This window comes from Scyliorhinus torazame, chromosome 19 (genome assembly GCF_047496885.1).
Source record: "Scyliorhinus torazame isolate Kashiwa2021f chromosome 19, sScyTor2.1, whole genome shotgun sequence".
NCBI classification, from domain to species: Eukaryota; Metazoa; Chordata; class Chondrichthyes; order Carcharhiniformes; family Scyliorhinidae; genus Scyliorhinus; species Scyliorhinus torazame.
In genome coordinates this window covers 42,756,818-42,770,925 of record NC_092725.1, presented here as the reverse complement: position 1 = coordinate 42,770,925, position 14,108 = coordinate 42,756,818, and the positions used below count along the sequence as shown (strand labels likewise).

Below are 14,108 nucleotides of genomic sequence, written 5' to 3'. Positions count from 1 at the left end.
CGGTCTGTTATTCCCCGTTTTCTCCCTCCCTCCTTTTTAAAAAAATGGGATTACATTTGCCACGCTTCAATCTGCCGGGACTGTTCCAGGATCTACAGAAATTTGGAAGATGACAACCAACACATCTACTTTCTTCATGGCCACCTCCTTTACTACCCTGGCATGTAGATTATCAGGCCCATTAATTTCTCCAGCACTATTTTTTTTAGCAATCCTAATTTCCTTCAATTCCTCCTTCTCAATAGACCCTTGGTTCCCTCGCATTTCTGGCAAGTTATTTGCATCTTCCTCCGTGACGATAGTACTAAACCAGTTCTGCTGGTCTGAATGCTATTGGCAAGCTAAATAATCAGTTTCTCATTTCACAATTCAAATAAGACACCTGACCTCAAGGTTGTCAGAGAAAATGTTTTAAGCATATTCTGAAGGCCTCATAGAAAAGGAGACATTTTTACATTGCTGAGTGGGAAGAACTTGCACTGGGTCTGTCAAGGCATAGCACATTCCGAAATTGATCATCGGGCAATGATGAAAGCAAGAGAAAGAGCAGAACTGTGCAGTGAAACCCTTATCCTTTTTTGCCCAAAGACCCCTGTGCAGGATTGGTTCGAGCGGTGAGGGCACACATGAAGCCTGGTAAACATCATCCTCATTTGAAGGGACTGATAAACCATGGTGATGCTGATATTAATTCATTCAATTTTGAAATCAGCAAATTCTTTAAGTCAGCTACCCACAACAGCAAACTGTTCAAATGGAAAAAGTTGAAGTGTGTAGATTTCAGACAAAAAAAAAGCCCATCACATTGAGCTCTTCAGTGAAATAATTAAAAAGGAATGTCAGCTGGAAAAATGGTTCCATATTTTATATTTAACTTGTTATTTAGTTGGAGTTAATCAGACAAATTCATCAATAAATAGTTATCTCTTAAAAAAAAACCTTTCAAAGCTGTCAAATTAAAATGCATCAAATAATGTGAGAAATAAATTATATAACAGAAGATTCAGTAAAGTCAGAATACTACTTTCTAAAAACTGTCCGCAAATCCAGAACATTTGTCAATGTTTCATACTTCCAGTCATTTCTCTCCACAAGTCCAGCTCCACTATTATTGCTCATCTGTGCTTCAACAGTGCTCATCTGTGCAATTGCTTGTCAGGCAGAATCCATCCAAAGGATGGCCATATGTGCAGTCAGACCAGGATCCACTTTGGTACATTGCTGGTCTGTCATTCTAAAGGAAGAGGCGACCACTCCTGTTCAGCTTCAGAATCTTTCCCAGTCGTTGCTTTGCAGTCGCCATCCCTTTCTTTGGACGCTTTCCTGACAAAGGGTTTCAATATTAAGATGATTAGTTTACAATTACAATCATTCAAACATTACAGCATTAAAATATTCTTGCAAAACATGTGGTGCCCACTTCCCCCGCCAGTGGCAAACACGCTCTCTGATCAGCAATGCTGAGGATGATATGGTCTCTCTTTGTGCCTGACAAGGAAGTTCTTGGGTTATGAAGCTCACTGACCTTTTGTTGCCTGATTGCTGACAGGCAGTGGATTGGACAGGGTCCTCTTGCTGGATGGATGCATTGATGGTGATGTTGGCATTGGGTCCAGGCTCTCATTATTATTCTGTCCCCAGACATGATTAGCTGCTGCTCTATACACTACAGTCAGAGAATCTGGAGGAATTGGATTCTCTTTGATGATACGATCTTCCACCAAATTCTTGTTTCCCTGAATGCTTTGCCTCACCAATGATAAACATTCTTTTCTAAGGTGTTTCGTTTCCTTACTCCGTACCTAGAAAAATATATAAAATGACCTCAACATGTATTAATTTAGCTGCGTAATCTCCGACCACATTAGTCTCGCCCTTTCAGAAGCTGAGCCGCGAATCGTCATCACATGATCCCTCTGGTATCTCACAAATTCCAACATGATCAACATATGAGAATCTGGCCAATGTTGTCAGTCACTTGCAATATTTGGTGATTGACAGCTGATCCAGTTCTCCTCTAGCCTGGCAGGGACCACTGTAGGAACCGAAGTTTAGGGCTACTCACTGTAGAGATCCAGCAGAGATCCCCCAAGTCAGCAGCAATGAAGATCAATCTGTGAAAATCTGGTTAGGGTAGCGTTATTTTATCTTGGTTGGACACAAGGTTGGACACAGGTTGGAACTACACAAACAAAAGTAGACATGGTAAAACACAACTTCCAATTAAGGCAGGTGTTTTAGAAAACCTCAATAGCTAAAACACTGATTATCACAGAAACATTCAATTAGGCAAAGCCTAATGCACAATGACCTACAAGAAAGTTCAATTTTTTCCCCAAAGATATTCTAATAAGCTGCAAAGTACTACATTGTTTTGTGGGTGGTTTTAAATTGTGTGGAATGTTGGCATAGGTTTAAGGTGCGAGGGGCAAGGTTTAGAGTAGATGTACGAGGCAAGTTTTTTTTACAGAGGGTAGTGGGTGCCTGGAACTCACTACCGGAGGAGGTGGTGGAAGCAGGGACGATAGTGACATTTAAGGGGCATCTTGACAAATACATGAATATGACGGGAGTAGAGGGATGCGGATCCAGGAAGTGTAGTTTAGACGGGCAGCATGGTCGGCACGGGCTTGGAGGGCCGAAGGGCCGAAGGGCCTGTTCCTGTGCTGTACATTTCTTTGTTCTTTGTATGCAGGTGGTGAGAATTTACTGGATATTCACTTGTGTGCCGATGAATACAGAGACTAAACTGGGTATTGGGTTTGAAGGTGCAAATTTGGCAAGTTTTTTCTCTGAGTAAATGCTGATCAAGGTAATGACCAGCACAGTGGGTTAGCCCTGCTGCCTCACAGCGCCGAGGTCCCAGGTTCGATTCCGGCTTTGGGTCACTATCCATGTGGAGTTTGTACATTCTCCCTGTGCTTGCGTGGGTTTCGCCCCCACAACCCAAAAGATGTGCAGGCTAGGTGGATTGGCCATATCTTTTTATTAAAACAGTAAAAAAATATATGCATGGTGGCTTCACAGCGCCAGGGTCCCAGGTTCGATTCCCCACTGGGTCACTGTCTGTGTGGAGTCTGCACGTTCTCCCTGTGTTTTCGTGGGTTTCCTCCAGGTGCTCCGGTTTCTTCCCACAGTCCAAAGACATGCAGGTTAGATGGATTAGCCATGATAAATTGCCCTTAGTGACCAAAAAGGTTAGGAGGGGAAAGGGAATAGGGTGGAAGTGAGGGCAAAAGTGGGTTGGTGCAGACTCGATGGGCTAAATGGCTTCCTTCTGCACTGTATGTTTTTTGTAAGGGCCACGAAGAATCAGCACGAGTTTTAAGGATACAAAGTAATAACATTTATTTACAATAACATATATATATATATATATATATTACGAAGTCTTACAACACCAGGTTAAAGTCCAACAGGTTTGTTTCGATGTCACTAGCTTTCGGAGCGTTGCTCCTTCCTCAGGTGAATGAAGAGGTCTGTTCCAGAAACATATATATAGACAAATTCAAAGATGCCAAACAATGCTTGGAATGCGACCATTAGCAGGTGATTAAATCTTTACAGATCCAGAGATGGGGTAACCCCAGGTTAAAGAGGTGTGAATTGTGTCAAGCCAGGACAGTTGGTAGGATTTCGCAGGCCAGATGGTGGGGGATGAATGTAATGCGACATGAATCCCAGGTCCCGGTTGAGGCCGCACTCATGCGTGCGGAACTTGGCTATAAGTTTCTGCTCGGCGATTCTGCGTTGTCGCGCGTCCTGAAGGCCGCCTTGGAGAACGCTTACCCGGAGATCAGAGGCTGAATGCCCTTGAGTGCTGAAGTGTTCCCCGACTGGACGGGAACATTCAACAAAGAACAAAGAAATGTACAGCACAGGAACAGGCCCTTCGGCCCTCCAAGCCCGTGCCCGACTAAACTACAATCTTCTACACTTCCTGGGTCCGTATCCCTCTATTCCCATCATTTTCATGGATTTGTCAAGATGCCCCTTAAATGTCACTATCGTCCCTGCTTCCCCCACCTCCTCCGGTAGCGAGTTCCAGGCACCCACTACCCTCTGCGTAAAAAATTTGCCTCGTACATCTACTCTAAGCTTGCCCCTCTCACCTTAAACCTATGCCCCCTAGTAATTGACCCCTCTACCCTGGGGAAAAGCCTCTGACTATCCACTCTGTCTATGCCCCTCATAATTTTGTAGACCTCTATCAGGTCCCCCCTCAACCTCCTTTCGTTCCAGTGAGAACAAACCGAGTTTATTCAACCGCTCCTCAGAGCTAATGCCCTCCATACCAGGCAACATTCTGGTAAACCCTCTCTAAAGCCTCCAGAAGGTAGTGTGGCGACCAGAATTGAACACTATACTCCAAGTGTGGCCTAACTAAGGTTCTATACAGCTGCAACATGACTTGCCAATTCTTATACTCAATGAAGGCAAGCATGCCGTATGCCTTCTTAACTACCTTCTCCACCTGTGTTGCCCCTTTCAATGACCTGTGGACCTGTACTCCTAGATCTCTTTGACTTTCAATACTCTTGAGGGTTCTACCATTCACTGCATATTCCCTACCTGCATTAGACCTTCCAAAATGCATTACCTCACATTTGTCCGGATTAAACTCCATCTGCCATCTCTCCGCCCAAGTCTCCAAACAATCTAAATCCTGTTGTATCCTCTGACAGTCCTCATCGCTATCTGCAATTCCACCAACCTTTGTGTCGTCTGCAAACTTACTAATCAGACCAGTTACATTTTCCTCCAAATCATTTATATATACTGCAAAGAGCAAAGGTCCCAGCACTGATCCCTGTGGAACACCACTGGTCACAGCCCTCCAATTAGAAAAGCATCCTTCCATTGCTACTCTCTGCCTTCTATGACCTAGCCAGTTCTGTATCCACCTTGCCAGCTCACCCCTGATCCCGTGTGACTTCACCTTTTGTACTAGTCTACCATGAGGGATTATGGTAAAGATTTAATCACCTGCTAATGGTCGCATTCCAAGCATTGTTTGGCATCTTTGAATTTGTCTATATATATGTTTCTGGAACAGACCTCTTCATTCACCTGAGGAAGGAGCAGCTGCTTCCAAACTGGCCAGCTTTATTTATACATGGAGTTTACTAATTGTTTCTCCGCCCCCCTCATAGGGGAAGCTCATACTCCCACAGGATTGTGGGATTGTCATTAGTCCCCAGCCAATGGTAAGCAGGCAGGTTATAACATCCCTCCCACCCAAAGTCCAAGGAATCCACCGAAGACCCTGGCGAAGGAGAGAGTCGGACTCGTTTTGCCGCAGGCCGGACACCATTTGCACGCGGCGCTGGATCAGGCGGCGTGTAACGAGACGGAGACCGGCGCTTCCGTGACGAACGGCGCAACGGTTGTACATCCACGGCCCGTGGACCTGAGGATTCCCCCTCTGATGCGTCCTGTCTCTCCATCTAAGAGTCAGAGTCTGCTGCCTCTGTCATGTCAGCGTCTCTATCTCCATTCGGTTCTGTAACGACCTGCGCAGGCTTCGAGTGAGGCACCAGTGGAAGATTGTGAGGACTACCTTCCCTTGTCTCTGTGGCTGCAGAAATGAGCTCCGGGGGTGGGGAATCTTTTGAGGGGATAGTCTTCTGGACCGAACGTGGTCTACATGTTTGCGCTGGAGACGACCCTGGGCTTGCACCTGGTAAGATATAGGACCCGTTTGGTGAAAGATTACGCCAGGAACCCACTGGGCACCACCAGCAAAATTCCGAACGAACACTGGGTCACCGGGCGCAAACTGCCGAATCGGCCGATGCCGAGAAAATCCATGTCCCTGCCGTTCTTGTGTGCGGCGTACTTTTGCGCCAATGTCCGCGAAAACCATACTAAGGCGGGTGCGAAGTCTCCGGCCCATTAGGAGTTCTGCGGGAGCTACCCCAGTCACCGCATGGGGGGTGGTCCTATACGTAAACAAAAAGCGAGCCAGTCTCGTGTCCATTGATCTGTAAGACTGCTTCTTTAGGCCTCTTTTGAATGTCTGCACTGCGCGCTCTGCCAACCCATTTGAAGCCGGGTGGTAAGGGGCAGTGCGGATATGGCGTATGCCGTTCACCTTCGTGAACCTCGCAAACTCCTCACTCGTGAATGGAGTGCCGTTATCTGTGACCAACACCTCGGGGAGGCCATGCGTACTAAAGGACAAACGCATTTTTTCAATTGTTGCGCAGGGCATTGTCCCCTGCATCTTATGCACCTCTAGCCATTTAGACTGGGTGTCAATTAATAGAAGGCACATGGATCCTTGAAAAGGGCCTGCAAAATCTGCATGCAAGCGTGCCCAAGGCCGCCCTGGCCATTCCCAGTGATGTAGGGGCGCGGCCGGCGGAAGCTTCTGATGCTCCTGGCAAATGGAGCAGTTTTGGGCCACCTTCTCAATGTCGGTGTCGAGGCCTGGCCACCAGACATAACTCCGGGCCAACATTTTCATTTTGGTCACGCCTGGATGCCCATTGTGCAAGTCTGTTAGTATCAGCTCCTGGCCTTTTTCCGGGACAATCACACGCGTCCCCCACAAGAGGATGCCGTCTTCCACGCTGAATTCTGACAGCTTGGAGGAAAATGCCCGCAACTCGCCTGGGAGCTGTCTATGCTGCCCACCATACAGGACAATGTGCCAAACCTTTGACAGGATTGGCTCCGTTTGGGTCCACTCACGGATCTGTGATGCAGTGACAGGCAAGGTGTCCATAAAATTCAGGGTTGCAACCACCTCACCGGTCGTGGGGGTCGACATGGGGCCGGTCGATAAAGGCAATCGGCTCAGTGCGTCGGCATTTGCTATCTGCGTTCCTGGTTTGTGCTCCAGAGAATACTCGTATGCAGCAAGCAACAAAGCCCAGCGCTGGATCCGTGCGGAAGCAATGGGCGATATTAACTTATCCTCTCTGAAAAGTCCCAGCAGAGGCTTATGATCAGTCACGATAGTGAAATGGCGGCCATACATGTACTGGTGGAAGCGTTTCATCGCAAAAACCACTGCCAGGCCCTTCTTCTCGATCTGCGCGTACCTTTTCTCCGCTGCAGTCAATGTGCGGGAGGCGAAAGCTATCGGTCGCTCGGCCCCGTTCTCCATCTTGTGGGACAGGACGACCCCAATACCATATGGGGATGCGTCACATGTGACGAGCAAAAGCTTTCCAGGATCATAGTGGGTTAGTAACCCAGACGACGACAATTGTTGTTTTACCCAGCCGGTTTCTTGCGGCTGACCCCAAACCCAGGTGTAATTTTTCTTTAGCAGAAGGTGCAACGGGGCCAGCGTAGTTGCCAGATTGGGGAGGAACTTCCCATAATAGTTTACGAGACCGCGAAAAGAACGAAGATGCGAAGTGTCAGTCGCGGTGGGGGCCTGTTGAATCGCACGCACCTTCTCTGCGACGGGGTGCAAGCCTTCGCTGTCCACCCGATAACCTAGGTAGACTACTTCCTTAGCCTGAAATACGCACTTTGTGCGACGTAAACGGACTCCAGCCTCCGAAAAGCGTCTAAGGACAGCCTCCAGATTTTCCAAATGTTCCTGCTCCGACGTCCCTGTCATCAAAACGTCATCTAAGTAGACAGCAACACGTGGTAAACCTCTCAAAATGCCCTCCAGAACACGTTGAAAAATTGTGCAGGCAGAGGATACTCTAAAGGGCAACCGTGTATATTCATACAGGCCCCGGTGTGTATTAATCGTTACATATGGTCGGGAGGCAGGGTCCAGCTCCAATTGCAGGTAGGCGCGACTCATATCTAATTTTGTGAACGAGAGTCCACCTGCAAGCTTCGCGTAGAGATCCTCTACGCGAGGCATTGGATATCGGTCGAGTCGGGAAGCCGTATTCACTGTAAATTTATAGTCGCCACACAAGCGAACTGTGGCATCTGGCTTCATTACAGGTACAATTGGTGCTGCCCAGTCAGCAAAACGGATGGGCCTGATCATTCCCAAACTCTCCAAACGAGTGAGCTCCCCTTCTACCTTCTCGAGCAAGGCGTAAGGCACTGGGCGCGCCCGGAAATAGCGTGGCGTGGCTACTGGTTCGATTTGGATGCGGGCTACGGCCCCTTTTATTTTCCCCAAACCAGGCTGGAATATATCTGGGTATCGTCCTAGCACCTCAGTCAACCCTCCAGAAACTGTTTGGAGGATGTGCTGCCATTGCACCCGCAAATGGCGCAACCAGTCCCGACCCAACAGGCTGAGCCCATGGCCGCGCACCACGATAAGTGGGAAACGCCGCTCTTGGCGTCCATAAACACCAGGGGTCATTGTAGTTCCTGCAATGCCCAGTGGTCCCCCCGTGTAGGTGGCCAACCTGGCCTGTGAGTCGGTTAATGTAAGGGTCTGTATACCCTGCTTGATGCGGTCGAATGTCCTCTGGGCGATCACGGAGACCGCTGCGCCGGTGTCCAACTCCATCTCAAGCGGGTGACCATTGACCCGTACTGTCACCTTAATGGGGGCCACACGGGGAGCTGCCACACAATGCAGCTGCAGGCAGTCGTCCTCCGTCTCCACGTCCTCAGGAGTAGTCGCCGCAGGTTCATCCACATGGAAGGTACGACCCCTGGGCTGGTCCCAGTTTCGTTCGGAACAACGGCACCTCTGGCACCCCCAGGACCGGCGTCCGCGACGGGGTCGGCGCCTACAAGTCTGACACGGACATGGCTCCTCATCCATTGGTTCTGGAGAAGGCTCCCTTCGGGGAGGAATGTCCGACGACCACTGGCGTCGGTCCAGACGTCGCCTCACCCAAGGTACCGCAGGAGTGCAGGGGGACGTTTTCGGACGGAAGGGATTGCGCCCCAAGGCATGCACTTCCATTCCCTGTAGCTCCTGCACTTCTCGTTCTGCACTCTCTCGGGACAATACTATTTGAATGGCCTGTTGAAAAGTCAATGTTGGCTCCGCTAACAACTTTCTCTGGGTGGCCGCATTGTTAATACCGCAAACCAAACGGTCGCGTAACATTTCTGACAAGGTCTCACCATAGTCACAGTACTCCGCAATCCTGCGTAGCCTGGATAGAAAATCGGCAAGGGATTCTCCAGGGGTCCTCTCAGCGGTATTAAACCGGTAACGCTGGACTATCGTGGACGGGGTTGGGTTAAAATGTTGCTCCACTATATTCACAAGTTCATCAAACGTTTTGGTGTCCGGCGCAGCTGGGTACGTAATCACCCCAAACGTATGCGGGCCGCAGGCGGTGAGCAATATGACCACCTGGCGCTCGTTTTCGGTGATATTGTTTGCCCGGAAATAGTAACGCATCTGTTGTGTGTACTGGTTCCAGCTTTCCAGCGCAGCATCAAAAACATCCAAACGTCCGTACAGAGGCATGGTACAATAGAAAACAACTTCCAACCTGTATCCAACAAAAATCCAGGGAGGTGGCTTCAGCAGTGTAGACAGCTATTCACTTTTTAAAAAAATATTTTTTATTAAGGTTTTTTAACAACACAATGTTTCCCCTTACAAACAGTAACCCCCCCCCCCAGTAACAAAATAACGCAAAATCTCCCTGAGCAAGATATATACATGGCAAGATGGTATATTTACATAGCTTTATACACTGGCTCTTGGCTGCGCGTACCGTTTCCCCCCACCCTCCATGCTATCTCCCGCTCGTCCATCCCCTCAAACAGTCTCTCGTCCCCCCCCCCCCCCCCCCCAGGGTTGCTGCTGCTACTGATCGACCTTCTTCTAACGCACTGCGAGATATTCTAGGAACGGTTGCCACCGCCTGTAAAACCCCTGTGCAGACCCTCTCAAAGCAAACTTGATTCTCTCCAATTTTATGAACCCCGCCATGTCGTTAATCCAGGCCTCCAGGCTAGGGGGCTTCGCCTCCTTCCACAATAGCAAGACCCTTCCGGCCGGGCTACTAGGGACGCAAAGGCCAGAATTCCGGCCTCTTTCGCCTCCTGCACTTCCGGCTCACCCACTACTCCAAATATTGCTAGCCCCCAGCTTGGCTTGACCTGGACTTTCACCACCTGGGATATTACTCCCGCCACACCTCTCCAGAACCCCTCCAATGCCGGGCATGACCAAAACATATGGACATGGTTCGCCGGGCTCCCTGAACATCTTTCACATCTATCCTCTACCCCAAAGAACCTACTCAGCCTCGCCCTCGTCAAATGCACTCTGTGAACCACCTTAAATTTTATCAGACTGAGCCTGGCACACGAGGGGGAGGTATTAACCCTACCCAGGGCATCCACCCATAGCCCTTCCTCAATCTCCTCCCCCTGGTCTTCCTCCCATTTACCTTTCAATTCTTCTACTAGCGCTTCCCCCTCTTCTTTCATCTCTTGGTATATTTCTGACACCTTGCCCTCCCCGACCCATGCCCCCGAGATCACCCTATCTTGAACTTCTTGTGCCGGGAGCAACGGAAATTCCCTCACCTGTCGCCTCACAAAAGCCCTCACCTGCATATATCTAAATGCATTTCCCGGGGGTAACTCAAATTTCTCCTCCAGTGCCCCTTGGCTCGCAAATGTCCCGTCAATGAACAGGTTCCCCATTCTTCTTATCCCTGCCCGATGCCAGCCATGGAACCCCCCGTCCATCTTCCCTGGGACAAACCGGTGGTTACCCCTGATGGGGGACCACACCGATGCTCCCATTGCACCCCTGTGTCTTCTCCACGGGCCCCAGATCCTTAGTGTTGCCGCCACCACCGGGCTTGTGGTGTATTCTGTCGGCGAGAGCGGCAGCGGTGCCGTTACCAATGCCCCCAGGCTCGTTCCTTTACATGACGCCATCTCCATCCTCTTCCATGCCGCCCCCTCTCCCTCCATGACCCACTTGCGGATCATCGCCACGTTTGCTGCCCAGTAGTAACTCTCTAGGTTTGGCAAAGCCAACCCTCCTCGGTCCCTGTTGCGTTCCAAGAACCCTCCCCTAACCCTCGGGGGCTTATTTGCCCACACATACCCCATAATACTCCTACCTACTCTCTTGAAAAAGCCCTTGGTGATCACGATAGGGAGGCACTGAAACACGAACAAAAACCTTGGATGGACCACCATTTAAAAAAAAAATATATATTTTATTAAAGTTTTCAAACACAATTTTTTCCCTTACAAATCAAAAAAAAAAGGTAACATGATAACTGCAATACAACATTGTTTAACTAACATGGTAAACTAACCAAATAACACGAAGTAATACTCCCCCCCGCCCCCACTCCCCCTCCAAAAACCCAAACAATTTACCCCCCCTCCCTCCCCCCCCCCCCACCCCCCTGGGTTGCTGCTGCTAGCCATCTATCTTCCCTCTAACGTTCCGCTAGGTAGTCGAGGAACGGTTGCCACCGTCTGGTGAACCCTTGAGCCGATCCTCTCAGCGCAAACTTCATCTGCTCTAGTTTTATGAACCCTGCCATATCGTTTATCCAGGTCTCCAGTCCGGGGGGTTTCGCTTCCTTCCACATGAGTAAAATCCTTCGCCGGGCTACTAGGGACGCAAAGGCCAAAATATCGGCCTCTTTCGCCTCCTGCACTCTCGGCTCATCCGCTACCCCAAATATAGCTAACCCCCAGCCTGGCTTGACATGGACCTTCACCACCTTCAAGATCACTCCCGTCACTCCCCTCCAATACCCCTCCGGTGCCGGACACAACCAAAACATATGTGTGTGGTTCGCCGGGCTTCCCCCGCACCTCCCACACTTGTCCTCCACTCCGAAGAACCTGCTCAACCTTGCTCCCGTTATGTGTGCTCTATGCAGCACCTTAAATTGGATCAGGCTGAGCCTGGCACACGAGGAAGAGGAATTTACCCTGCTTAGGGCATCAGCCCACAAACCCTCCTCAATCTCCTCCCCGAGCTCTTCTTCCCATTTTCCCTTCAGTTCGCCCACCAACTCCTCCCCCTCTTCTCTCATCTCCCGGTATATCTCTGACACGTTGCCCTCCCCGACCCACACCCCCGAAAGCACCCTGTCCTGGATCCCTTGTGTCGGGAGCAGCGGAAATTCCCTCACCAGTTGTTTTGTGAACGCTCTCACCTGCATATATCTAAAGAAATTTCCCCGGGGCAGCTCATACTTTTCCTCAAGCGCTCCCAAGCTCGCAAACGTCCCGTCTACAAATAAATCTCCCACTCTCCTGATTCCGACCCGGTGCCAGCTCTGGAATCCTCCGTCCAGCCTCCCTGGGGCAAACCTATGGTTGTTCCTGATCGGGGACCACACCGAGGCTCCCAGCACACCCCTCTGTCGCCTCCATTGCCCCCAGATACTTAATGTTGCCGCCACCACTGGGTTTGTGGTAACATTTTTTGGGGAGAGCGGTAGTGGCACCGTCACCAGCGCTTTTAAACTCGTCCCTTTGCAGGACTTCATCTCCAACCTTTTCCACGCCGCTCCCTCTCCCTCTATCATCCATTTACGAATCATCGCCACGTTGGCGGCCCAGTAGTAGTCGCCCAAATTCGGCAACGCCAGTCCCCCTCTGTCCCTGCTACGTTGTAGGAACTCCCTCCTTACCCTCGGGGCCTTCCCTGCCCACACGAAGCTCGTGATGCTCCTATCTATTTTTTTAAAGAAGGCCTTAGTGATCAGTATAGGGAGACATTGGAACACAAATAGGAACCTCGGGAGGACCATCATCTTAATTGCCTGCACTCTGCCCGCCAGTGACAGCGGCTGCATGTCCCACCTTTTGAAATCCTCTTCCATTTGTTCCACCAGCCGTGTCAGATTGAGTCTGTGTAAGGTTCCCCAGCTCCTGGCTATCTGAATCCCCAGGTATCGGAAGTTTCTTTCCACTCTCCTTAGCGGTAGGCCATCTATCCCTCTACTCTGGTCCCCAGGGTGTATCACAAAAAGCTCACTCTTTCCCATGTTAAGCCTATATCCCGAGAAATCTCCAAACTCCCTCAATATCTGCATGACCTCTGTCATCCCCCCCCACTGGGTCCGTCACATACTGCTGTAGGTCATCCGCGTAGAGTGACACTCGGTGTTCCTCTCCCCCTCTAATTACCCCTCTCCATTTTCTGGAGTCTCTCAGCGCTATGGCCAGTGGTTCAATTGCCAACGCGAACAGTAATGGGGACAACGGGCATCCCTGTCTTGTTCTCCTGTGTAGTCGAAAATACTCCGACATTTGCCGACCTGTGACCACACTTGCCGTTGGGGCCCCATAGAGGAGTTTAACCCAGCTGACAAACCCGTCCCCGAACCTGAACCTCCTCAGCACCTCCCATAGATACTCCCACTCCACCCTATCAAATGCCTTCTCTGCATCCATTGCCACCACTATCTCTGCCTCCCCCTCTGCTGGGGGCATCATTATCAGCCCTAATAGCCGTCGCACGTTGACATTTAGTTGTCTCCCCTTTACGAACCCTGTCTGGTCTTCGTGCACCACCCCCGGGACACAATCCTCTATCCTCGTTGCCAGCACCTTTGCTAGCAACTTGGCGTCCACATTTAGCAGTGAGATAGGCCTGTAGGACCCGCACTGCAGCAAATCTTTATCTCACTTCAAGATTAGCGATATCGTCGCCTCTGACATTGTCGGGGGTAGGGTCCCCCCTTCTCTGGCCTCGTTAAAGGTCCTTACCAGCAGCGGGGCCAACAAGTCCACGTATTTTCTATAGAATTCCACCGGGAACCCATCTGGTCCCGGGGCCTTCCCTGCCTGCATGTTCCCCAGCCCCTTAGTAACCTCGTCCACCCCAATCGGCGCCCCCAGGCCATCCACCTCCTGCTCCTCCACCCTCGGGAACATTAATTGGTCCAAAAACTGCCGCATCTCCTCTTTTTCCTCCGGGGGTTGGGACCTATATAGTCTCTCGTAAAAGGTCTTAAACACCTCGTTTATCTTCCCTGCTCTCCGCACCGTAGCTCCCATTTCATCCCTAATTCCCCCTATCTCCCTCGCCGCTGTCCTCTTTCGCAGCTGATGGGCCAACAGGCGACTCGCCTTTTCCCCATATTCATATCTCACCCCGTGCCTTCCTCCACTGTGCCTCCGCCCTCCTTGTGGCCAACAGGTCGAACTCCGTCTGGAGTCGTCGCCTCTCCCTGTATAGTCCTTCATCCGGGGCCTCCGCGTATTCT

General features: G+C 50.3%; 1 protein-coding gene across 1 annotated transcript in view; it reads right to left on the bottom strand.

The window, feature by feature from the left end:
• Positions 1-394: 394 nt before the first annotated feature.
• Positions 395-14,108, bottom strand: part of LOC140396664 (lysine-specific demethylase 7B-like) — a 419,959-nt gene continuing 406,245 nt past the window's right edge. The window contains exons 18-19 of the mRNA XM_072485460.1: positions 1,526-1,802; positions 395-1,323 (exon numbers count right to left, since the gene is read on the bottom strand). Of these exons, the coding sequence (XP_072341561.1) occupies positions 1,235-1,323; positions 1,526-1,802 (366 nt within the window). The 3' untranslated portion in view covers positions 395-1,234. The remainder of the gene's footprint in view (positions 1,324-1,525; positions 1,803-14,108) is intronic.